The 27,691-nt window shown below is 35.4% G+C and overlaps 1 protein-coding gene across 1 annotated transcript in view; it reads left to right on the plus strand.

Annotated features, from left to right (window-relative positions):
* LOC122218498 (transmembrane protease serine 11F) overlaps positions 1-27,691 on the plus strand; it is a 48,359-nt gene that overhangs the window by 12,306 nt on the left and 8,362 nt on the right. Inside the window, exons 5-9 of the mRNA XM_042936718.1 lie at positions 4,900-5,018; positions 18,527-18,594; positions 20,149-20,312; positions 22,515-22,553; positions 27,351-27,552. Of these exons, the coding sequence (XP_042792652.1) occupies positions 4,900-5,018; positions 18,527-18,594; positions 20,149-20,312; positions 22,515-22,553; positions 27,351-27,552 (592 nt within the window). The remainder of the gene's footprint in view (positions 1-4,899; positions 5,019-18,526; positions 18,595-20,148; positions 20,313-22,514; positions 22,554-27,350; positions 27,553-27,691) is intronic.

Genomic DNA, 27,691 nt, shown 5'->3' on the forward strand with positions numbered 1-27,691 from the left:
AGTATCAGGCCAGTTCCTAGATGTCAGGCGCCACTTTTCCTCTTTCTCAGGTTTTATATTTACAACTCCATAAATTCTTGGGTATCCCTTTAAAAGAAAATTTCTGTGTTATTAATTAAATATTAAGTGCCTAACAGAATTAATGTAGCTACCTTTTTGTTACTCATCATGATAAAAAGACTGATGAAATGTTGGATTCTTATTTTTCCTTGAGATTTCCATTTAGATCCTCCCTTTTTATTTAAATGAAGGTAAATTAAATATTTAAAAATGAAGTCATAATTGAATAGTAAATTATACATACTTTTGAGCCTTGTTGCTACTCAATATTGTTATAAGTGTCATCCACTTTGTAGTTAGCTTTAGTCTATTTATTTTCAATATTGACTAATATTCTGTTGTCTTACACATGCCATACTCATCTATTCTAATGTTCATGGACATTTGGGTAGTTCCAGGTTTTAGACATTAAAGCAATACAGCTATGAACCTTCTTATGCATATGTATTGGTACACATATGCGAAGTTTATCAAGGGAACATAAACAGATGTAGAGTTGCTGCATCACTGGGCATATGCTTTTTGAACTTTATGGATAAAACCAAGCTGTTTTCTATCAGTACTGTATGGGAGTTCCCACTGCATTCCATATTTTCACCAGCATTTGCTATTGCCATACTTTATATATTTGCTAATTTGGTATAGATTGTAGTGTTATTGTAATTTAAATTTTCTTTTAATTTTATACATTTATTTATTTTTGATCAAGAGAGACAGAGCACAAGTGGGGGAGGGGCAGAGAGAGAAGGAGACAGAATCCGAAGCAGGCTCCAGGCTCTGAGCTGTCAGCACAGAGCCCGACGCAGGGCTCAAACTCACAAACCTCGAGATCATGACCTGAGCCGAAGTCGGATGCTTAACTGACTGAGCCACCCAGGTGCCCCTGTAATTTTAATTTGTATCTGACTTATTACATACTATAATTTTAATTTGTATCTGCCCGATGACTGCCAATAACACCGGGCACTTATCCATGTATTAACTTATAATTTAGATTTCTGTTTTTGTAAAATGCCTGTTCAAATCTTTTTCCCATTTTTTATTGAAGTCCTTAATTGATTTGTGTAGTTCTTTCTATATTCTGGATATATATATCCATGATCTATTGAATATGTTGCAAATATCTTCAACCAATGAAAAATATCAAATATCAATGAAAAATACCAAAAACATAATGATAGCTTCATAATTGTGTGAGGATAATTTAATATTAATGAAATCATCACCACCACCATTCACATGAAATATTAACAAGAAAAATTCAAACACTGAGTTTTCAAGTTTTCTTTTTTTTAGGTACCTAGAATTATATAGTAAATTATATTTTTCAACAAATAGTTTCATTATCCAGATTAATTTTTTCAGAATTATTTAGAATTACTTATATCTTTTCTTATAGGATAAAAACATATCTTTTATAAAGAATTCCATGAAATATTTTGAAGAATTGCCTTTAGAATTATATTTTCACAAAATCCAGAAACTCAATTTTCTAAAGTTTTTTTTTTTGTTTGTTTTTTAGAGAGAGGGGGAAAAGAGAGACTGCTTGCATGTGCACATGCACAAGCAGGGGAGGGGCAGAGAGAAAGGGAGTTCCCCATCCAGTGAGGAGCCTGATATAGGGCTCAATCTTACAACCGTGAGATCATGACCTGAACCCAAATCAAGAGTCAGATGTTTAATGGACTGAACTACCCAGGCACTCCTCTAAAGCTATTTTTAATATTTTGACTTCTTGAAAACCTAAGTGTTCTTAGTTAAGTCTGGATTGAAACAGCATCATTTGTCTTCCCATTCTACAAGACTGGCTCCAGTTCCAGGAATGTGGGGAATATATACTCCCATGGGATTTAGAGTCAAATTAAAACCTTGGTTTTAATCTCAGGCCCATCATATAATAGCTGGGTCATTTTGGCAGGGTACTTTCCTAATTCACTAAGTTGCAGTCAATGGAAACAATATTTTTAGAAAAAGAAACATAAGTCAAAATAATAATATTAGTTCCTTCTAGATGTTAGGGTTATAGATTACTTTTACTTTTTTTTATATACTTCTGTTCATTTCAGAGTTTCTAATATAGCACTTATAGTCTGAAAATTTTAAAAAATAAATTAAATTAAAAGTTAGAATGCTTAGCACAGAGTCTGATCTATTATATACTTAAGAAATATTGACTATTGAAATAATTATTTTTCCTTGACTTGTAAAAAGCTTAAGGTATTGTTCTTTTTACTCATATTACCTAAAATGTTACTTCCTCTTCAAATGCAAAAATGGTACAATACTTTGCTCAAAGACTTGACATTACAGTGGACTAAAATCTATAGGTTATTATGATATTGTGGCAAGTACCAAATAGAGCTCTTCACAGGATGGTTATAGTGGCACAATTGTGAAGTCCTTATCTAACTAAGGCTGAATGTTCCAGACATTTTCCCCATTTGGAAGTAATGTCATGAGTAGAATTTATGCATGGAAATGCCTTTGGAATGGCATTTCAAGCAAAGGGTTTACAGAAGCAAAATCTTAGGGGGAAACAAATACCCAGCATGGTAAATGTAGACAAATGCAAACAGTTTGCTGTAGTTTCAACATAAATCCTAAGGGGAATGTTGCAAAGAATATGCTCAAAGGTACAGGTAGGATCTAGGTCAAGGAAAACTTTTGGAGATCATAGTTAAGACACCTTTCCATAAGAAACGGAGAAAAGTGGAAACATTTTAATTGGGGAAGTCATCTTGTCAAATTTTCAATTTTAAGATTACTATGTGGGGAATAGATTTTAGAAAAACAGAACTTGAGGCAGGGTATTAGTTAGTATGCTATTACATTTTATTTATTTCTCTTTTTTTTTTTACATTTTTATTCATTTTTTGAGAGACAGAGGGAAACAGAGCATGAGCAGGGGAGGGGCAGAGAGAGGGGGAGTCACAGAATCCAAAGCAGGCTCCAGGTTCTGAGCTGTCAGCACAGAGCGTAACATGGGGCTCAAACCCACAAACCAGGAGATCATGATCTGAACCGAAGTCAGAAGCTTAACTGACCAAGCCACCCAGGTGCCCCAGCTGTTACATTTTCTAGACAATAAATAATAAGGGAATAAACTACAGCACTAGTAGGAGTACAACATGTGAATAGAAGATAGATTTTTAAAATTTAGATAACATTGTCAGAACTTGCTGATTAATTAGAAAGAAATCAAGATTTCTAATGTCTAAGATTTCTAGTCTGGTTGTAGTGATATCATTGTGATGATAGCATTTAAGATAGACAATCTAGATGGGCAACTTCTTTTTGAATAAAAAAGTCATTTTGTTTTGGATAGATATTAACTAGGTGGTTGATGAGGACCTGAATTAAGGATGTAGCTTCTCTGGGTGGGAGAAAGGACTTGAGATATATTAATAGATTCAATACATAAAACTTAGAGATGGAAAGACTGGATGTTGGAAATGAGGATGAAGCTAAGTTTGGGGTGATTGTGGATGATGGAGCTGTTAATGAAGATAGAAAATGTAGGAGGTGGGGCAGGCTTGGGTACAGGAAGAAGTAAATGATTATTTCCATTTGGAAATATTATTTTTAAGGTGCCTATTTGATGTCCAACAAATAGTCTCCTTATTTGATAGAGAATTGAAATTCATGATAAAGATCTTGCTTGAAGATAAAAATTTAGGGGTCATCAATTGTTAAAATAATTAAACAGGGAAGTCATTGGACTAAGGTGGCTCTAATGCCTTGGTAGCCTACGTAAGGAAACCTAAACCTAAACCAGAGTCAGTGCACTCAAATCTCAGAAAATGAAACTTAAGAACAACTGTCACAAACAGCTCAGTAGGCTTTCCTTTATAAGGCAACTGCTTAAGCTACAGGCAATCAAATGATTTCCTTGCTTTTCTTTTACATCCTGTCTATACAAATTTCCCTTCACTTCTGTCAGTGGAGGGATCTTAATCACTTGGTTTGATGCTGCCCAACTGGAATCGCCCTTTGCTCAAATAAACCCTTGCAAATGTAAATGTGCCCCAGTTGATCTTTCAACATCAACAAATACTTGATGTTTGAGGCCATCACCATTAGGATCACCCAGAAGGAGTTAACTAACATTAACATGACCAGGACAAGGATAAAATGCTAAGTGGCTAAGGATAGAAGTAAAAATAAAGAGCTCTCCAAGGTAACTGAGAAGGAGTGGCCAGGTAGAAAGAAAGTTAGAAGATGTCTCCATAAAGTCTAGGATGGGGTTTCAAGGAATATGATTAAGGCAGCAAAGAAATCAAGATTAAAAAGAAGAAAGACCCCCAAAAAGGTGGCTTTTAGATATTATGACTGTTGTCCTAGACAATGGCAGTTACACTGGTGTGTCAAGGGTAGATTACAGAGAATTGAGAGTTAAATGGGCAAAAAGAAAGTGAAAACAATAAATATTAGTACCTATTAATAGCATGGAAAAAACTGATAGCCTGTTCAATGTATCTTCATAATACAGCTCAGCTAAGATATACTTATGCTACAATTCTTTGAGGAAATTGATAATTTTTATATGACTTTCAGCAGTCACTTTCAATATTTACTTTCCATGTTACATGTCCAATTGTATGAAAATTTTGATATGCGTAAACACTGTAAATGAGGTATTCTGAAAGTATATTTGGAGGCCTGAATTTTCTATTTTAGATGGGTACAATGATAAAATTATAAAATATTTGAAAAATGTCCACAATAATTTTTGCACCAAGAAGAAATAAACTGCACTATGGTAAATCTATTTCCTGGGGTTGGGGGACACAAAACTGATTATATTTAAGCATGGACCTTTTATTTATTTTTACCTTTCAGATGATAAGTCATTCTATTACCTTGCCTCTTTTAAAGTAACAAATATAAAATACAAAGAAAGTTATGGAATGAAAAGCTCAAGAGAGTTTATAGAAAGGAGTCATCAGATTGAGAGAATGGTAAGTTCAATAGAAATTCTAAAAGTTTATGAGTGTGTTTTCTGTTTCACTTTCAGTATGGTTGCTATAAGAACTTAGCTTCTTCCTGCCTTAACTTCTTCTTCTGTGAACTGTAGATAATATATAGATCATATGGTTATGAGGATTAAATCACTTAATATATGTAAAATATTTAGAATAATGTTATGTACCATTAAACGTATGTAGATTACAGTAGGCCACCAATTAGCAACAACAACAAAAAAACCTGATGAGTCAAATAGATGTTCTTCCTATTTTTAACTCTTGATTTTCTTTCCTGGTTCATTTTCCATAATCTTTTTCAACATAAGAATGTAGGATTGCCATTTTGCCTTATCATTTTGTTTATTTTGCTTTTAAAATTATGTAAAGCATCACATACGAGGATGTATGTTGGCAATTTTTGATGCCAATCTCAAATCTAGTTCTGCCCCTCAAATATTTTGGTTTACCTTGAAAATTTACACATTTATCAAGGCATGTCTAATTTTTAAAGTACATAAGACAAGCTAGATCTTTACCTATCCTAGTAGAAAGTCAAATAGGATAGTCTTCTATTTTTCGTCCCATGAAAAGCATGTCCACGGAGACCACAGATTTGTTTAGCAAAACCCAGTATATTAGCTTAAAGTGTACTCCTTAATGCTTAGGAGAGTTATTCTGGAACAACAGAGCAATAGCTCTGTAGAAAGGAGATTGAATTCGTATGATTATTTATGATTAGCTGTAAATACTAGCTCAATTAAAAGATGACCTTAGCACTCCAACCCTTCACTCATTTTACTTTCCTTTCTCTGAATTATTAACAATGTAGGAAAGTATTTGCATTTTATTTAGTTATTTATCTATATGTAGGTTGATTCTAACTATTGAAGACCAATGAAAGTATTTTTCATTTCCATAGTTGTTTAAATAGTGTTTGTCATTTAACAAGTGTTTTTTATAACCATGTTGCAGCAATTTTTATGCTATTCAAAGAAGAATGCTCCCAGAAGCAATTTTAAATACAACTCACTTATTTTTTTAAAGTTCTCCACCATTTTGCTATATCTTCAGATATGTCCAAAGTCTCAATATTTCTTTATTTCTTTCATTCTTCTCAAAACTTTGTGCTTTCTGCTTCAATTTGAACTGGTTGCTTTCTAGGTCCACTTCAGAGAGGTAACCTGGGTCAAAACAGGACTGCTCTAGCATGTGAGATCCATTGCTTCTTGAATCCCATATTTTCCTTGATATGGTGGGTTATGTCCTCAAGCACCTTCCTTAAGAAAAAAGTGCATGGGAGGTAACATTTATGAATTACTTTATGTTGGAAAAAAGTCCTATGTTCCACTCAAGCAACAGTTCGAATATAAAACTTTAAATTGAAAATCACTTCTCTTCAGACCATCTGAAACCTTGCTTCATTTTTTTTATTCTATCACATGCAGCTGATGAGAGATGGTGTTTCTTTTAAGGAAATGTCTTCTTTCTCTAGAAGATTTTGTACTCTATTTTTTGTTTTCTAAAATTTCATAATGATGTGTCTTGGTATTTGAAATTTGATATTTCATTCATTTTTGTTGGGATATCATCATACTTTAAAAAGTGTGTAAAACATTTCAAAGAATATCCAAGAACCCACCACCAGTTTTCAGAACTTTACCAGTACTTCTGAAACCTCTATATGTTCTTCTCTCTCTCTCTTCTTCATAGTTAAACATTTCTATTTTGAATTTGGATTTAATCATTCTGTGGTTTTATCACCTATTTATGCATACTCAAATAGCATAGTATGCAATTTTACCTCTTTTGAACTTTATGTAAATGTAATCATATTATATCCTTCTGTGATTTCATTCTTTCACTCAACATTATATTTTTGAGATTTTTCCCATTTTGATGCATGTAGCTATAGCTCATTTATTTTCACTTCAGTGTAGAATGCCCTAAAAAGAATATACTACTAATTATTAATTCATTCTGCAATTGACAAACATTTGAGCTACTTTGTAATTCTGAATAATGCAGCTAATTAACATCCTTTCAGTTTAGCACATGTACTCCTAGTGCATGTGCAAGAGCCTCCCGTAGGTCATGAACCAAACAGATGGTTTGCTGGGTTATAGGTAATGCTAATACTTAGCTTTAGCAGATTTTTATCAATGGTTTTCCAGGGGGTTTGTAGACATTTACACCACCACCAGCAGGGCATGAGAGTTCATCTTGCCCTTCCTACTCACCAAAATTTTCTACAAAATTGACTTTTGCCAAACTGGTATCTGTATAAAACGGTAACTCATTGTGGATTTAATTTGCATTTTCCTGATTATTAATAAGGTTCACCAGTGGTTAGCAACCATTTGTATTTTGTCCTTTATAAATATCTACTCATGATTTTTTTCCCATTACTTTTCTTTTTTCTTTCTTTTTTCTTTAGTTAACATACAGTGTAATATGACCATGTCTTCTTGTATTTTTGGTTTTTAATTTTTTCTTAGAAACATTTTTGGGAAATGAATACTTTGTTCATTATATTATTGAAAAATTCTTTCAATTCAATCCTTTTTTCCATTTTGTGGCTTGCCTTTTCATTTTCTTTATAACATATTTTAATGAACAGTATTCTCAGTTTTAATATAGTTACGTACATCATTCTTTTGTTATTAGTGCCCTTTGTGTTTGTAAAAGAAATCCTTTCTGATACTGATGTCACTGTCAAAAAAAATCCTTTTTCCTTTTTGCATTTAAGCATTCATTCTACATGGAGTTGATATTTGCATATGTGTTTGATTTAGAGATTTAATTTCATTTCAACCCCCCCCCCCCCCCCCCATATGAGTAAGCAGTTCTCTTAGCACCACTGATTGAGCAGTCTTTTTTTTTTTTGGCTGATATGCCATGCCATTTCTGCCACAAATCAAGTTTCCATATGTGAATCTGGATGTTGCTGGGCTCTCTAATCTGTTCCATCAATCAGCTTGTTTTGCATTGTGTCAGTACCACAATGTTTTAACCTCTGCAGTTTGACAGTAAGTGTTGATACTGGTTATATTAGTTTCTTAGTGTTGCTGTACCAAATTACCAAAAACTAGTGGATTAAAATAACAGAAATTTATTCTCTCACAGTTATGGAGGCTAGAAATCTGAAATCAAGGTATTAACAGGGCTGGGTTCCTTGAAATGTTCTAGGGAAGAATCTTTATTTGCCTCTTTCAGCTTCTGGTAGGTTCAGGCATTCCCTGACATAGCTACATAACTGCGATCTGTGTTTCCATCTTCACCTGACCTTTTGCTCTGTGCTTCTCCACTCCAATAAAGACATTGGATTATTAAATTAAAATCATTAGATTCAGGATTTTCCTGGATAAAACCACATTGGTTTTATCTTGAAATCCTTAACATAGGATCTGCAAAGATTCTACCAAATAAGATCACATTCACATGTTCCCAGACTTAGACATATCTTTTTAGGGGGCCATCATTCAACCCAGTACACCTGAATTTATCACCATCTTCTTCAGGGATGTCTTAGTTATTCTTAACCCTTTTCTTTTCATATCAAATAATACACACATATGCACACATACAAACATTTATATTGGGATTTTTATTCAGATTGCTTCAAATCGAGAGATTTAGAGAAATAATTGATATCTTCATTTATTTACCCATATTTACTATATTTCAATAAAGCTTTAAAGTGTTTTTCTTAAAGGTCTTATTCATCTTTGGTTAGATTTAATAGTAAAAGCTCTTTTTTTTGTCATTGCTTATATTTTGGATATTAACCCTTTATCGACTATATGATTTGCAAATATTTTCTCTCATCCCATAGGTTGCTTTTTCATTTTGTTGATGGTTTCCTTTGCCATGCAGAAGCTATTAATTTAATGTAATCCCACTTGTTTATTTTTGGCTTATTTTATTTATTTATTTATTTATTTATTTATTTATTTACCTGATTTTGGTGTCATATACAAAAAATCATTGCCAGGACCAGTGTCAAGGGCCTTTTTCTCCATGTTTTTTTTCTAGGAGTTTCATGGCTTCAGGTCTTAAATGTAAGACTTTAATCCATTTTGTATATGGAGTAGGATAAGAATCTAATTTCATTCTTCTGCATGTGAAAAACCAGTTTTCCTAAGACCATTTGTTGAAGAGATTATACTTTCCCCATTTTGTATTCTAGGTGACCTTGCCAAGGATTAGTTGACCATATATGCATGGTTTTATTTTTGGGTAGTCTATTCTTTTCTATTGGTCTACATATTGGGTTTTGTGCCAGTATCATACTGTTTTGATTACTATAATTTTGTAATATAATTTGAATTCAAGAAGTGTGATGCCCTCAGCTTTGTTCTTATTCAAGATTGCTTTGGCTATTCAGGGTCTTTTGTGGTTCAATATGAATTTTATGATTGTTTTTCTATCTGTGGAAAATTGCCATTGTAATTTTGATAGGTATTATATTGAATCTGTAGATTGCTTTGGGTAGAATGGACATTTTAACAATACTAATTTTTCTAATCCATGAACACAAGATATCTTTCCATTTGTTTGTGTCTTCTTCAATTTCTTTTATCAATGTTTTATCATTTTCAGTGTACAAATCTTTCACCTCCTTGGTTAAGTTTACTAGTTTACTAGTACATATTTTATTGTTTTTGATGCTATTGAAAATTATATTATTTTCTTAATTTCTTTTTTAGATAGTTCATTATTAGTGTATAGAAATGTGACTGACTTTTGTATTTTGATTGTGTATCTTCCAACTTCAATGAATTCATTGATTAGTTCTAACAGGTTTGTGAGGTGTGTGGGGAGGAAACATGTGTAATCTTTAGGGTTTTCTACTGTAAGATCATGTCATTTGTTAAGAGAATTTTACTTCTTCAATTCTGATTTGGATGCCTTTTATTTGTTTCTCTTATCTGGGATTTTTGTTTTCTTCAATAGCTGGGATTTTCAGCACTGGGTTGAACAGAAGTGGTGAGAATGGACATCCTTGTCTTGTTTCTGATTAAAGGAAAAGCTTTCAGCTTTTCACCACTGAATATGATGTTAGCCGTGGGCTTGTCATATATGACCTTTACTATGTTAAGGTACATGCCTAATTTGTTAAGAGTTTTTACTCATGAAAGGATGTTGAATTTTATCAAATGCTTCTTCTGTCTCCATTAAGATGATCATATGATTTTTATTTTTCATTCCGTTAATGTGGTGTGTTACATTTATCAATGTGCTTATGTTGAACCATTCTTGTATTTCAGGGATAAATCCTACTTGATCATGGTGTATGATCCTTTTATGTGTTGTTGAATTTGGTTTGCTAGCATTTTGTTTAGAGTTTTTGCATCTATGTTTCATCAGGAATATTAGCCTGTACTTTTCCTATAGTCTTCTCTGGTTCTGGTAGCAGGTAATGCTGGCCTCATAGAATTAGTTTAGAAGTATTTCTTCCTGTTCAATTTTTTGGAAGAGTTTGAGGTGATTGGTATTACTTCTTTAAATGTTTGGTAGAATTCACCAGTAAAGCCATCTAGTCCTGTACTTTTCTTTGTCGCAAGATTATTGTTTACTGATTCAGTCTCCTTTATGTTATTGGTCTTTAAAGATTTCCTGTATCTTCATGACTTAGTTTTGATAGGTTGCATGTTTCCAGGAATATACCTATTTCTTCCATGTTATCCAATTTTTGGCTTGTAATTGTTCATAGCAGTCTCCTACGATCCTTTTTATTTCTGTGTATCAGTTGTAATGTCTCCTCTTCCATTCTTGATTTTATTTATTTGAGTCTTCTCTCTTTTTTTCTTAGTTTAACTAAAGGTTTGTCAATTTTGTTTAACTTCTCCAAAAGCCTATTCTTGGTTTCATTGATCTTCTCTATTATTTTTATGGTCTCTATTTCATTTATTTCTGCTCTGATCTATTTCCTTCCTTCTGCTAACTTTGGGCTTAGTTTTTATTTGTTTATTTTTTCTAGTTCCTTGAGGTATAAAGTTAGGTTTTTTATTGTAGATTCTTCTTTCTTGATGTAGTGTTTATCACTATAAACTTCCCTCTTATAATTGCTTTTTATGTATCACTTAAGTTTTGGTATGTTGTGTATCAATATTCAATTTGTCTCAAGATTTTTTTTTTTGCTTTTTTAAAGATGTTTTTGCTTTTGATTTCTTCTTTGATTTATTGCTTACTCAGGAATGTGTTGTTTTATCTCCACATATTTGTGAATTTTCTTATTTTCCTATTGTTATTGATTTCTAGTTTTATACCATTGTGATCAGAAAAGATAACTGATATTTCAATCTTCTTAAATTTATTGAAATTTGATTATAGCCTAACATATGATCTATCCTAGAGAATGTTCCATGCATACTTGAGAAAAATGTGTATTCTGCTGTTATTGTAGGGCATGTTCTGTATATGTCTTTTAGGTCATTTAATTTATTGTGTTCAGCTCTGTTTCTGCATTGATTTTCTGACTGAATGATCTAGTCAGTGTGTCAAGTGGGTTATTGAAATTCTCTATTATTGTATTGCTGCTAATTTCTCCCTACATTTCTGTTAATATTTATTTCATATATTTAGGTGCTCCAATATTAGGTTCAGCAAAAAAAAAAAAAAATTAAGATAGTTATTTTCTCTAGTGTCATTCTCTGCCCCAAGGCCCATCTGAAATGCCAGAGCAAGATGTGTGGTAGGGTTTGCCACAAAACTGTTTTGTTTAGAAAACAGATTTATATTTTGACGTGTGCTCCATTGTTTTTGGCAGAGTTTAAAAAATAACTAATATAGTAATTAAAACAAGATAATTGTTTTCATTCTAAGAATTGCTAGTTTAATTATGTTAAAAAGTCACTGAAGAGTGACTATTTAATTCAATGCAATGCAGCAAGGAATTACTGTGTACCTTTTCTAAGACTAGCACTCAGCTAGATATTCTAACACAGACTGATCTTCACTTTCCCCTTGGAGATGTTAGATAAGTAATCAGTGCGTTCTTGGAAAGATTCCACACCTTAGGGCCAGTGCTCTGAAAACTTGTTTTTTTTTAATTGAAAAATAAATATAAATAGAAGTTCTAATATTTTTCACATCCTCTATGAATCATTAGCTTCACTTTGAAAATCAATGCTCAGAATAATCCAAAAGATTATTACTAAATTACTTCACAGGTGATTGCACCCAGAGATAAGAGGGTTGGGCTATTTATGTTATACCAATTAGAGCTGTCCAGGTAAGGTGGAGCATAAGCTCCCAGACATCAATAAGTGAGGTGCTCAGGCTAGACAAGGCAGGCCTCCGGAGAAGTACAGGTGTAAGCTGTTCCCAATCAATATTTCTAGAAGCTGGATTATAAGTACACCTTCCCAGTAAATGCAGCTTAGATAGGGAACAAGTATGCTACATTTCATCTTTTACCACAACTCATCATCTGTAAGTGATTTCAGCTTCTTAAGAAACTCCTTAAGAAAGAGGAAAAAAAAAATTTGCGTGTAAGTGATTATAGACATATAATTCCCATTGACTAGGCCTCCAGATCATCTGAGACATGATCCTGACTTTGCTTCTTCTTCTTCTGTTGCTCTGTTGCTCTGTAAATTCCTATTCCCATAATAAATGGAACACTTTGGGTAGAAAGTACCAGAAACCCAATTAACAAGTCAAACAGAAGGAAGGAAGGAAGGAAGGAAGGAAAGGAGGAAGGGAGGGAGAGAAGACTGTGGGAGAACCTAGAGATTCATTTGACTTCAGATATGGTGGGATTCAGAGGCTCAAACAGTGTCTTCAAGCTATTATTATTATTCTCCATGTGGCAGACAAAATAGCTTACATTTATTCTATATTCACATGTTACCAGGTTATTAACTGAAGCAAGAAAAGAAATTTTTCCGTAATAGTCCTTGAAGGAAATTTTGAAGAATCAACATAGTTGGCTAAAGTTGGAATACCTCCTCAACCCTTCACTAATCACTGTGACCAAGAGAGTAAACCTGTGCCACCTGGTGTTAGGTGGGAGAAGGGGCAAGTTTAATTTCAACTGGATCATATGGAATGAGTTCTCTGTAGGCAAGCAGGGATCTCTTAGCAGAAAAAAAAGGGGAAGTACCAATGGGTATACAATAACTCTAATTCTAAAAATTTTTATCTCTAACCCAGATATCTCTGAACCCTAGACTTGTACGTTCAATGGCCTACTTGACATTTCCACATGGATTTCTCACAGGCATCTCGAAGTTATAACTAAATCCAGTTTTTGAAAGTTGTTGCCTTCTCACTCTCTCTTTCCTACATTTTTCCACTCAACAAATGGCATCACTGTCCATCTAGTTGCTAGAATAGTATTTTTCCTTATCCTCATGTCTAATCCATTCACATTTGATGTTTCTACTTCTAATTCACTATCTCTATCCTGGACCTAGATAATCATTCACATAGCCAGCTCACCATAATCATTGCTTCCACTCAGGCTCCCTCTAATATCTGTCTACATAGCAACCAGATGTTAAAAACACATTATAGGAGCACCTGGGTGGCTCAGTTGGTTAAGTGTCTGACTCTTGGTTTAGGCTCAGGTCATGATCTCATGGTTTCATGAGTTTGAGCCCCCCATCAGGCTATGTGCTGACAGTGCGGAGCCTGCAGGGGATTCTCTGTCTCCCTCTCTTTCTGCCACTCCCCCACTCACACTGTCTCTGTCTCTCTCAAAATAAATAAAATAAAAAAACTAAAAACCCCATACGATAGGTTTTATTTTGGTTAAAATTTCATAAGTAGCTTAGAATAAGTCATTTTATGTACTTATAATAAAATCCAAACTTTTTACAAAGTTGTCTAAGGAGCTTAATGCTCTGCCTCTGACTATTCCTCCAATTTCTACACTCCTCCTTTCTCACTGTTCTCTATCATATTGACTTTTTTTTTTTGAGGGGTGGGGGATAATCTGCACATTCAATTTCTTCTACCTGGAAGATTGTCCCATGATCTTGCTCTTGCTTACTCTTTCTGATTTTTTAGATTTCACTTAAATGTCCCTCCTTGGAAAACCCTTACATATTATAGACCCTCCAACCATAAAACTATCTTACTTAACTATATGAGTTGCCTCTTGTAATTAATTTATTTTTGCTTATTGCTGTCCCTCTATTCTATGAGTTCAGGGACCACAACTTTTTATTTACTAATTTTTAATGTTTATTTATTGTGAGAGAGAGAGAGAGAGAGCGAGCACAAGGGGGAGGTGCAGAGAGAGAGGGAGAGAAACAATCCAAGCAGGCTCCGCATTGTCAGCACAGAGCCTGATGTGAGGCTTGAACTCATGAACTGTGAGATCATGACCTGAGCCAAAATCAAGAGTTGAACCCCGGCCAACTGAACTACCCAGGTACCTCATTTACTAATTTTTATCCAGTGTTGTCACAGTGCCTTACACATAGAAAACTCTTGATCCATTGTGTTGAATGAATAAGTAAATGAGAAAAAAAAGGAAGGGGACAGAATATAGTGAAAAAGACATGAAGATATGCAAAAGCCAGCATTTTTTTTTTCTTCACACTGTTGTTTATGATTAACCACAGCTGGAGAATCAGTTAATGAAAATGTTATTGTGTACCTATTTTGTGTAAGACTATGAAGAATGCCAAGATTTGAATAGCACAGTCTCTTGCTTATTGTAGTTTATAATATAGTTTATGTATAAAATTCTGTGCGTGTAAAAGAATACAAACTGAAAAATTAGACAAGAAGATGATTTGGTAATATGAAAGCTTCCACAGTACAGAATGTAATTGTCAAATATATATGATGTGAATGAAAGGTATTCTAGGAGTTCAGAGGAAGGAAAAATTCTTTTAAGCTAAGAGGAAGTTTTCTTGGAGAGGAAAGGGACAAAGGATTTGTTTTATTGGTGTATTCACCCTCTGTTCTTATATATTTCCCTGACAGTAGCAGAAAATATTTAAACTTGCCTGGCTTATTTTCATGGGTGGACCTGGAAAGGGATTCCCTAGGTGGCATCCAGTAACTACTGATCTTTATGAGGACTTAATCTGAATGTAGTTCCCAGCCAGAGGGAAGGTGCAAGCTCAAGCTTGTGAAAGATAGTAACTGGATGTCCTATTAGTCAGAGTCACACGTATTGTTTCAAACACGTCATTTTGTTTTTTGATGCTGGAGTTCAAGCCAAGGACTACAAGTGGGATCTGATTTTAAGGTGAACTTTCCCCCCATTTTAGCTTAAACTCTATCTTGTTTTAAATAGAACAATCTCTAAAAAACAACGACAACAACAACAACTATTCTTTGATTTGGACATGAAAAGGGAAGGATACAATTTGTTTTTGTAATTTGGACTAAATGTAGTATTACTGAGTTCTCAGAAAAATATAAACATAAGTTGTTAATTTTCTCTAGAATTTGCTTACAATAATGATTAGGTGTCTGAAAAGGAACAGTTTTTCAGAAGCAGAAAAAAAAAGCAACCTCCCAAGAGATGATCTTTTATAAGGTTTAGATTCAGGACATAAAAGATGTATTTGAGGTCTTCTTTAAAAGTTGCTTGCCCCAGGACCTCTCTACCTCCACCAACCTGAACATCTGTCATCAGCTATATAAATCGCTCAGAGTTGTCAGTGTTACTTAATATACTTGAGAACACCAGATCTAGGGCCAGATTCCCTGAGTTCAAATGCCAGAATCAGCATTTCCTATGCCACCTCAGACCAGTGTACTTAAGTGTCCTCATCCAGTTTTTTTTTTTTATCTTCAAAATGAGGGTGATGAGAATTTTAAAAATACTTTACTCCTAAGATGGTGTGAGGTTTAAACAAAGGAATTGGGTCAATGTATACTGTGTAGTATGGACTTTAGTACATGTAAACTATTATTTGTGGTCACATCAATCCTGTACTGTATCCATTTTTAAACAGAGGTCAACTCCTCAGGAGATGATAGGCTTGTTAACAATAACATTCTAGTTTGAACAGATTCTTAGTACTTTCTTATATCTGTCTGATATGACAGAATCCTGATCCTTTCCCCTACTGCCATTATGTGTACAGTTCAAAATTTCAGGGGACATTTATGTAAATTGTTGCAGACCTTAAAATCGTATTTTTCTCCAGGATACTTGATACAGGAAAATAAAATGAATTCAGAGAAGCTTAGTGAAATCGTAAGTGACATAACTCAAAACTGATCCAAACCCTTGGAATGACAATACAAAAGGGGGGTCACCACTAGAGTCTTCTGCCTCCCACCTTGCTTTATATTCCCATAGATTTCTACTTTTTGGAAAAATTTTTAATTTTTTTAATGTTCATTTATTCTTGAGAGCGATAGACAGAGTTGAGTGGTGGAGGGGCAGAGAGCTAGAGACACAGACTCCAAAGCAGGCTCCAGGCTCTGAGCTGTCAGCACAGAGCCCAACATGGGGTTCCAACTCACGGGGCACAAGATCATGACCTGAGCCAAAGTCGGACACTTAACCAACTGAGCCACCCAGGTGCCTCAAAGGATTTCTACTTCTACTTTGCAATAAGATTTGCAGATAAAACAAAACAATGTGCTATTCTCTTCTTCCCTTTACCATATTGCTCATTTTTAATTCATTTATTCATTCATGGATTTTCACCATAATTCATCAAACATGCATTGAGTGTTTACTGTGGGCCAGGCAGTGTTCCAAACACTGGAAATACAAAGATGAATCAGACACACTCCCTACCATCATATAGCTCACAGTCTACAGTGAGAAAGCCACAATTGTAAACGGGTGTGATAATTGCTATAACAGCCTCATGTGCAAGTTGCTGGGGTGGCCCAAATAAAGGAGTATTGAACTTTGAGGAGGGCAAGTCAAAGATAACTTATTTGTCACTGGAGAGTCTGAATAGTATCAGAACTGTAATTAAAGGAATTGCAGAGGGAAAAAGTGCATTGTAGAAAGAGGGAAGTGAAATGTGCAAAGCCATAGAGGTGTGAATCAGTCTAGTGGGATTAGGACAGAGCAAGTAACTCAGTAGATGAAAAAATAGGCTTTGAAGGTAGGGATGGCTCAAGGGCCAGTGAAGGGATAAGATTGCAGAGCTCATGCTGAGGGAGACAGAGGGCTTGAAGTGGGAGGATCACATCCTCAAATTTGCACTTTGGGAATATCACTCCAGTTGGTACTATTGTGGGGGAACAACTGAGGGGAGAAAAGACAGAGTAGAACCACATAAACGTGCCAGTGAGGGGATGCTGCAGAGACCCAGGCACAAGTTTCAAAGGAGCTGATTTTAGACTACAGCTGTGGAGTTGGAGGAAAGGAGAGAGATTCAATATTGAGTAGGTAAAATCTATTGAGCATTGTTATTAGTTTAAAGGCATCGAGGAGAGGGAGAAATCTTGTGGAGAGGGAGGCAATATCCCCTCTTCCCAGTGGATGTAGTATTTGAGGGGAAAGATTTACCATGGTGGTGGGCCTTCTGTAAACTTATGTGGACCTGGAATTTCTGATTTCTGACACTCAGTCCAGTGCTTTTTACTGTGAGGCAGTGCCTCAACAGTCTTTTGGGAATTAGGGCCCAGGAAATCAGCTCACTGAACATCCAAATCCTTCAATGGCTCAGGCTGGAGAAGCTGAGTAATAAAATGCTGATGGTATGGAGTGTGGTGAAACTTATTTCCGAACCTGGTACCAGCTGGAAGCCTGCCTGCCACGGAAAGATGACTAACAAGTGAGGGTGTCAGAGTCAAATGACACGTCCTTACTTATTATGTCAAATGCTCTAGTAATGGGATAATTATTTAAGAAAGCAAAGAGTTGAGGGGTGCCTGGGTGGCTCAGTCGGTTGGGCATCCAACTTCGGCTCAGGTCATGATCTCATGGTCCATGGGTTAGAGCCCCGCGTCGATCCCTGTACTGTCATAACAGCTTGGAATCTAGATTCTGCTTTGGATTCTGTGTCTCCCTCTCTCTCTGCCCCTCCCAAGCTCAGGCTCTGTCTCTCTCTCTCTCTCTCTCTCTCTCTCTCAAAAAATAAACATTAAAAAAAATTTTAAGAGAAAGCAAAGAGTTGAAACAAACAATGGACTGGATGCCATATTTGGAAATACCACAAACTTAGGATGGGCTTTCTTAAAAGTGAGGATGCTTCCTTTAAAAATAGCACGGATACTTAAATTCATTTGACAATAATCAAATGAACATTATCAATAGTATGCTATATGACGGGCAAGGTGTGAAATGTGTGAAACATTATTTCATTTAATCTTCAAAACAACTCTGAGGTAGATATTGTTGTTATCCTGTTTTACAGAAGCTGACACAAAAGTATACAGTTTTGTTAAAGTTATTCAGTTCTCCAAAAATTAGAACCTCTTTTAGTCTTACCACTGTGATAAACCAGTTCCTGTCTGGGAAAAAAACAAAATTCTTATTTTTGCCTCAACTCTCTAGGAAAGACAAAGGAGTAACATTTTTCTTATGACTAATACTTCTCTTGTTTAATTATTCTAATCAGATGTCTAGGATATTTCGACGTTCTTCCGGAGGAGGTCGGTTTATCAAATCTCATGTTATCAGACTGAGGTATGTATACTTAGTTTGCAACTTCAAGCCAGTATCCTTAAGAAGTACTTGATCAACATGACTGCCCAGCTCCCTTGGGAAAATCTTTACAGGAACACAAAGATTTCATAAACCTGAGTAGTCAGCTTATGGTGCACAGACATTTCCCAGTCATGACAGGAATATGTCTGGAGGCAATGCCAGTCATTAGATGCTGGAAGGGGAAGAATGGCACTGGTACTGGGCTAAGTAGAATTTAGATGAGCTCTTTTTGGTTATCCTCTTTGTAGGCCTATCCAATAATCAGACTATGACTCTCTCTGCAGTAAGATTTTTCTTTAATGCCATTGCATTTTTATTATTATCTCTAATAGCTTTTCATTTTTATTTTTGGATGAGAGGCAGTATGCATAAATTAAACATACATATGTTATGAGTCTCAAATAAATTATTAGAATCCATCTAATAATTAGTATATACTTTTTATATGATGTCCAAAAGGCTTAGCATTTACTGAAATAATGTATCTTGTTTTCTACCCATTTTGGTGAAAAATTTTAAAATTTTTCGGTGGCTATCAATCAATATACAAATATAAATATATGTAATACTTAGTAGTCTGCTTCATTTCTTGACGATAAAAATACCTGTGGTTAAGAAGAACCTGCCTTTTCTTCTCCTCTCTTCCACTTTTTTTCCTTTCTTACTTTACTTTCTCTCTCCTTCCTTCCTACTTTGATTCTTTATATGTTTCAAGGTGAAATTCATTCTCAAGAGGTAACTAGAGGCTTTCTAGACCTATACATGGTATAAATGCATATCTTTGAACCTCTTATCAAAACATTTATTTTAATAAGTGCTTTCTCTAATTATCCACTTACCAAACATACGTAAACTATCAAATTCCAAAACATAAATAACTTAACACAATAAAGGTTTACTTCATTTCCATGACATAGTCCAAAGAGTCAGAAGTGGCCACAGGGGACATGGGTACTGGGAGGGACTGCAGAATGGAATTGCCCACTAGATCTTTGGTATCTGGTTGGCAAATCCAGGAAGAGTGAAAGCAGGGAGGGTGGTATGGGAAGTTTTCAGGGGCCAGGCTGGAAGTGGGATACATCATTTCTGCCCACAGAATTCACTAGAGTTACAATAAACTGCAAAGGAGGCTAGGGAATGAAATTTAGCCCTGTGGTCAGGAGGCAAAGGTAACTGGGTTTCATGGGCACAAAGCATTGTCTCTGCCACACCACTACTGAAAAATGGTGTTGGTTACCGTGGCTTATAATGTCTTCAAAAGCAGATTGTTTAAGTGCATATAAAGCATGATTTCATGAACATGTCTTCCTTTCACTACCGCCTGCAGACTGTGACCTAATTAAGGAGAGAGAACAATTTTTTTCAGCTCTGTATCCTACTCAGCGTTTCTGGAAATAATTTAGAAATCTGATATACACATATTTCATCCATTTTTAAAAATTTAGTGGGAATCTTAATAGGTAAAAATAGTTAATAATTAGAGAGGTGGCTTTGTTGTTATTATCTCTATTTATCTGCTTTTTTGCTCTTTAGTCCAGATGAACAAGGTATGAACATCCTTATGGTGCTTATGTTTCGATACCCATCTACTGATAGTGCTGAGCAAATCAAGAAAAAAATTGAGAGGATTTTATATCAAAGTCTGAAGACAAAACAGTTGCCTCTGACTATAAACAAATCATCATTCACGCTCACATGTAAGTCCTTTTATCATCTTTGTGGTTCCTTGGCAATCCTCTTTATTTTTCATAAGAATTTAGATCAATGTCTTCTCCCATTTTAAGACTTCACCACGGATATAGCAATGTAAATCTAAAATATAAATTCACTATAAGGCAAATTTTAATTTTGGAATTTATTTTCATATTTGATTAGGGGTTTTGCTAAGGTTTCTAAATTTTTTCCCATGTATCATGTTGGACCTTTGCAAAAGCATGAGAGGGAAAGTATTATTTTCACCACTGTAAGGAATCTGAGCCTCAAGGAAGATATAAGACAGGGTATTAGCAAGCCTTGGGGGCCAAAATTAAAGCACAGGTGTTCTGACTCCCAGAGATCTTTACAGGTCAGTTCTGGGGATGAGCGCCTATAGTATCAAGAAAACCAACATCTTTAGAAAGGTTTACCACTGTAGGAAGAACCATTGCCATGATCTATGAAGAAGTTCTCTGGATCATTTCCAACTTAAAACAATGTTTTGTTTATTTCCTCCTTTATTCCTCACAAAATAAAATCAAAAAAGTTATTTTGTTTCCCCCCAAAAGTAGACAAAAATAAAGATGTTAAGAAATTAAAACTACCTTTAGCTAGTTGGAATCTAAACTGAGATGCATAACCATGGGGTTCCAATGATAAGTTTCATGGTCGAGTACTGTGGCTTTTTAGTTCCTTACCCCCTCCCCAAAAACACTAGCAGATGTCTCACGTGCGGTAGGTGCTCTGGTTCTGTTCATTGTTCTGATTAAGTACACCAAGGGCAGAGATTCCTGATTTGCCCTTTGGACCAGAAAGTCTGTTCCCGTCAAAGTATCCATGAATTTAAGAAAAAGATTATTTAAAGTTAATTTCTCTGTTTTTAGAAATCAGGAAACCCCCTTAAAATCCATTTTGAGATAGAATCCTCACACACAGTAATGACAACTTTCATGAATTAGAAATAATGAAGAGTGTACTATCTACCTTAAGTGTTAATCAATTATATGCCAAAGTAAAAGATGATATTTTTCAGCATTCCATAAAGGGCAATCTGAAATTAAATTTCAATTCCTGATAATATAATTTCTCCTAATGCATGATCATATATGCTAAAATAAAATATCCATCATAAAAGACATGTCAAAGGGATTTTTTTTACAATTAAAAAATAATTTTTCCAATATTTTTAAAAATAATTTTTCAGACTTCTTGGTCATGCACACTGACTTTTTACCCTACGGGTTATTGTTTTAATATCAAATAATTATATTCTATAACCATACTCCATAACCAAAATTCTGCTACAAACATTTTCTTCTGCCACATATATATCTCCCGTTACATAAAGAGAAATGAAATGCCCAGGAAACCTCTAGTACAGTTTGGGGTTCATATCCCTTCTTGTGGAGAAGTCAGTGTTCCTGAGGAAATCGTTATATACCTCTCAATTTTCTCTGACAAATAAACAAAACAAAACAAACATCAAACCAAAAAAAAAAAATGCAATGAAATTGAACTCAAAAGAACGTGAAGAAAAGTGTGAAGGGAAAAAGATGTCACAGAAGGGAGGCATAAAGTCGTATGGGGAGAGTGTCCCTGGACAGGCTGTATATCAGAGCTTCTTCATGCCTCTAGTTCCTGCTGCCTGAGCAGCAACCTTCTACAATATTCACCAGGAGGAAGAATCCCCAGTGAGAGAAGACCATCAACTTGTATTGACTGAATTCCTATTGTTTATAGACCAGGGCCGGAAATGGGGCTGTGAAGAGTCTGTGATGCCCTTGGCTCCCTGGAACTGCCCCTTTACACTGGCCACCAGGCATGTGCCTGACACGCATGGTCTGGTGCACCTAATACAGAGAGCACCAGCTGCATGGGAATCAGAGGTTGCCTCTCCAGTTATGCTCGGGCTCCCAAAGAAGGCAATCAGGGATATTTATTCTTACCATTCTTTCCCAATGTCCTTTGCAGATTTCATAGCAAAAATCAGAAAATAACAAAACGCTCTCTTTTCATTTCTATGTAAAATTATACATTTTAGACCAAATCAAATCTGAGTTATTGTATATATTACTTGACTGAAAAATCTCATGCCCTCTTGAAAGATGGATAATAAGCATTTCTTCTAGTGATAATTTGAACAAAATCACATATAAACAGGAACATATTCTTTGACCAACTAATTCAATTTTTGTTTATTGCAGCTATCGACAGCAAAAAGATGAGGAATCTTCTCAACAGCCGTAAGTTCCAAAACCCACCACTGTCTATTTCATAACAAAGATAATGAATCAAAGTCACAGAAAAGTTAGAAGAAGAATTCATCAAGTCTTTTTTGCTCATCTTACGTTTTTGTAAACCACCTAGTGTTTTATTAATGGTTATTATTTTTTAATGCTTATTTATTTTTGAGAGAGAAAGAGAAAGAGCGTGAGTGTGGGAGGGACAGAGAGAGAGAGGGAGACACAGAATCCAAAGCAGGCTCTAGACACTGAGCTGTCAGCACAGAGCCTGATGTGGGGCTTAAACTCATGGACTGCAAGATCATGACCTGAGCTGAAGTTGGAGGTTTAACTGACTGAGCAGCCCAAGCACCCCTATTGCTGGTTATTTTTAATATTTAAAACATTTAAATTTATGAATTTACACCAAATACAATTTTAAGTTTTATGACTTGCAGAATGTAGTAAAAGAAAATTCATAGCTTCTTGATATTATGCTTTTTGTGACTATATTTCTAACATTGTATTTTGAACATTTTAAGGTGTATTTATTTATTTTGAGAGAAAGTGTGCATGCAAGCAGGGGAGGGGCGGAGAGAGAAAGAGGAAAGAGAATCCCAAGTGGAATCCACGCCATCAGTGCAGAGCCCCACATGGGCATCTAACCCACAAACTGTGAGATCAGGACCTGAGCTGAGACCTAGTTGGACACGTAACCAACTGAGCCACCCAGATGCCACCTAACATTGTATTTTAAGATTCTCTTTAAATATTTCTATTTTAATATTCTCTCAAATTAAAGAGAATGTTTTAAAGTAGTAACTAGTTAGGATTTTTCCTGTTAAATTTCTGTTTTCTTTCATTTTTGTTAAAATATCTGCTGTGTACATTTTCTACCTTCTCTCGATTTCCTTTATCTCAATTTCTTATAGGATTCTTGGGTCATACACTTTCCCCTATAAATTCTATACACATTATTCCGTTTTCTTCTAGTGTTTTGTTGTAGAGGAAAAGTCTAAGGCTGCTGCATTTTTTATTTTTACATAGGTTAATTTTTTTGTTCTTGGATGAATGTAGGAAATCTTTATCCTAAATTTTTTGTCAAGAAATCTGGACAATTATATTTTGCACTGAATTTTGACTAGGACATTATGAATGTTTTCAATCTGTACAGTTTTTTTTGTCTTATTCTGGAAAAACGTTCCATTGTACATTTGATGATTGATTTCCATTCCAATTTTTCTTTTTCTTCTCCCTCAGGAACACCAATGATTTATTTGAATTCCATTTTCTGCTCCCCATATCCATCATTAGTTCTAGTTCCAGTTCAGGTCACTTTCCTCCACATTCTGAAAGATCTTATCAATTCTGTACTCCCCCAAACCACTTATCTCAGTTGTCTGGTGTTACTTTTCCTCTTCCATGTGGATTTCATATCTGCTATGATATGCCTGTGATATCTAGAATTTTATTTGATTACCGACAGCTCTTTTGTTATGTGTACTCTTCTCGCAGCATATTTTCCCTCTTATGTTTGGCTGCTTTTGTTACATTAATATCATGTTTACTTGCACAACTTGGCTGGTAACACACATGTTTCCTAAAATTTTTTGTGGAAGATAACTTTCAGAAATATGTCTGTCTTCTGAGTTTTTATATCATCTGATTTGGGGGTCCCTAACCATACTATACAGTAAGATGCAGGCTTAAGGTTTGATCTTACAAGCAGAGTTTATGAAAACTACATCAGTCTCCCCCTTTGCACCACCAAATGTAGCATTCACTGATGCCAGCGCTCTTCCTTTCACTGCTTAAATACTTTTTATGAGGCATCTCAGCCTGTTCTTCGTGCTGTAACTAAATATCATAGACTCGGTAGTTTATAAACAGCAGAAATTTGTTGCTCACAATTCTGGAGGCTAGAAGTGTGAGACCAGGGTACCAGAGTGGTCCAGTGGGGACCCTCTTCCAACTCACAGATTTAAAGAATCATCATGCCATGAGCAGAGGGGCTAGAGATCTCTCTGGAAACTCTTCCAAAGCACTAATCCCATTCATGAGGGCTCTGCCTTCCTGACTTAGCACCTTCCAAAGGCCCTACCTAGTAATACCATCACCTGTAAGAGTTAGGATTTTGACATAAATTTGACAGGTTCACATTCAGACCACTGCACGAGGTTAACTACATTTTCATAGAATTTCTCATCTTTCCTATATCTCTCTATAGGACGGTGTGCCAGAAATGTGGCTTCTGCATACATACATACATAGGAAGAAAAGAGTTTATGAGTCATAGTGGGATGGCTTAACCTATAGTATCTGCTTGGCTGGGAACAAGTGCAGTGTAGCTTAATTTCCTGGACTGGGGAATCCCCATAGCAGTAAGACAATGGCTTTGTCATCTTACCAGGATTCTCCACACAGTTCTGGTTCACAAGCTAGAGCTTATATAGTCCAAGAAGTTGCTCTCAAACCCCACTGGCTATTGGAGTTTCTACCAGAATTTATATATTTTTTTTCTTATTTTTCCTTATGTTGTGGTGATTTTGCTCTGTTGCCTTTGAAAAAATACCAGACTCAGATTTTTCATCTGCAATATGAGGATGACACCTAGCATAGGAATTGAGAAAATTAGAGAAAATATATGTAACAGTACATAAAAGGCCTGGCTCACAACTAGTAGATAGTATTTATATTAGCATTACTTTCATGCATATTTTAAGAGGAATTTGGGAGAGGAAGTATCTATTAGGTACTACCAATATATTAGCCTAGAAATCCCATCTGTTTGATTTCATGGTCACCTTAAACTGGAGCTATTTAACTCAGAGGGAATTATGATGAATCTATAAACATGATTACAGGCGTCTATTTTTAACCTGTTTCTGAAAAAATATTCCTTTATGAAAAAAAACTAGTATTTTTAATAAAAATATAAATAATTGAAAAGTACATTCATTAATAGTGGTACCTGGCTGCCTCAGCTGGTAAAGCATGTGACTCTTGGAGCCATGAGTTTGTGCCCCAACTTGGGTGAAAGCTTATTAAAATTAAAAAAGAAAGACACATTAATAAAATATATCAATATGCTTTCTAGTCTTATTTAAGGTTGATTTGAACTCTAACAAGTTGAGGATTTCTTGTCAGGGAATCTGATTTAAATTTTTTTTTAAATGTTTATTTATTTTTGAGAGACAGAGAGAGAGTGAGACGGCACAAGTGAGGGAGGGGCAGAGAGAGAGGGAGACACAGAGTCAGAAGCAGGCTCCAGGCTCTGAGCTATCAGCACAGAGCCCAGCATGGGGCTCAAACTCACAAACCGTGAGATCATGACCTGAGCCAAAGTTGGATGCTCAACCGACTGAGCCACCTAGGCATTCCTGTATTTTTTTTAAAACTAGTCTTTCAAATTTTAGAAAACCAAAAAAGGTCATTATTGTTTAAGACTGTTTAAATTCAGGACTTGCAAAGACTGTGTATAAATTCATGTCAAGGGAGAATCATGACCTGCATTTGGTACTAGGCTATCTCTCAGGAGCAAGAACACAAGTGTTGATGTAGATCCTCCTAATTTTACGTCCAACTCGTTCACTTACCAGCTGGATGACCTCTAGCACTTTATGATCTGTTTCCAAGGCTCAGTTTCCTCATCTGAAAAGTGGCTTGCTATAAATAAATCTAAAACACTTAGCAGAGGATCTATATATATATATTTTTTTCATGGTGTAAAATCCTTTTTATTTTTTATCTTTTTTAAATATATGAAATTTATTGTCAAATTGGTTTCTATATAACACCCAGTGCTCAACCCAAAAGATGCCCTCTTCAATACCCATCACCCACCCTCCCCTCCCTCCCACCCCCCATCAGCCCTCAGTTTGTTCTGTTTTTAAGAGTCTCTTATGCTTTGGCTCTCTCCCACTCTAACCTCTTTTTTTTTTTTTTTTTTTTTTTTTTATGCTCAATAAAATTTTTATCTACCTCTCTATGTATCCATCCATATATGCTTAATATAGAGAGACAGAAGTTAATTCCTAGACTGGATGCCTTGACATGTTAGTAAATATTTCTTCTGAACCTCAACAGGATCAGGAAGACCCCTATAGATTAACCTCAGACACTGAGTACTGGGAAAGGATTAAAGAACAGCAGGCACATGCACCCAATGTTTATAGCAGCACTATTGACAATAGCCAACCAAAGTATGGAAAGAGCCCAAATGTCCATCAACTGATGAATGGATAAAGAAGATGTAGTATACAGAATATGGAATATGGAATACGGAATATGGAATATTACTTGGTGATCAAAAAGAATGAAATCTTGCCATTTGCAACAACGTGGATGGAACTAGAGTGTATTACGCTAAGTGAAATAAGTCAGTCAGAGAAAGACAAATCTCATATGATTTCACTCATATGTGGAATTTAAGATACAAAACAGATGAAGATAAGAGAAGGGAAGTAAAACTAATATAGACACAAACCATAAGAGACTCTTAAATACAGAGAACGAACTGAGGGTTACTGAAGGGGTGTTGGGTGGGGGGATGGGCTATATGGGCAAAGGGCATTATTAAGTAGGGCACTTGTTGGGATGAGCACTGGCTGTTATATGTAAGTGATGAATCACTAAATTCTGTTTCTGAAATCATTATTATACCATATGTTAACTAACTAACTTGGATTTAAATTAAAAAAAAAAAAAAGAAGAGCAGGCACAATGGACTACCAAAGCATCTGCACCCTATGCAAATCAGGATATGCTTCTTTTCTCTCCCTTTTCATGAAAACAAGCTAACATACATTTCTGTGACAGGCTGCGGAATAAGGATGACATCTTCAAACATGCCTTTACCAGCATCCTCCTCTACTGAGAGGATTGTCCAAGGGAGGGAAACAGCCATGGAAGGCGAGTGGCCGTGGCAGGCCAGCCTCCAGCTCATAGGTTCCGGCCATCAGTGCGGAGCCACCCTCATCAGTAACACGTGGCTGCTCACAGCAGCTCACTGCTTCCGCAAGTAAGTTCTCGAGGCTGCTGGGAGTCTTTCCCCAGTGCAATTTCATGTAATTGCACAATGCCTTATATTGTTGTGAAGAAAAAATACAGTGTACTTTGAAGACAATATTACAATTATCCAAATAGCTTTTAAAATTTTA

Source organism: Panthera leo, chromosome B1 (genome assembly GCF_018350215.1).
Source record: "Panthera leo isolate Ple1 chromosome B1, P.leo_Ple1_pat1.1, whole genome shotgun sequence".
NCBI classification, from domain to species: domain Eukaryota; kingdom Metazoa; phylum Chordata; class Mammalia; order Carnivora; family Felidae; genus Panthera; species Panthera leo.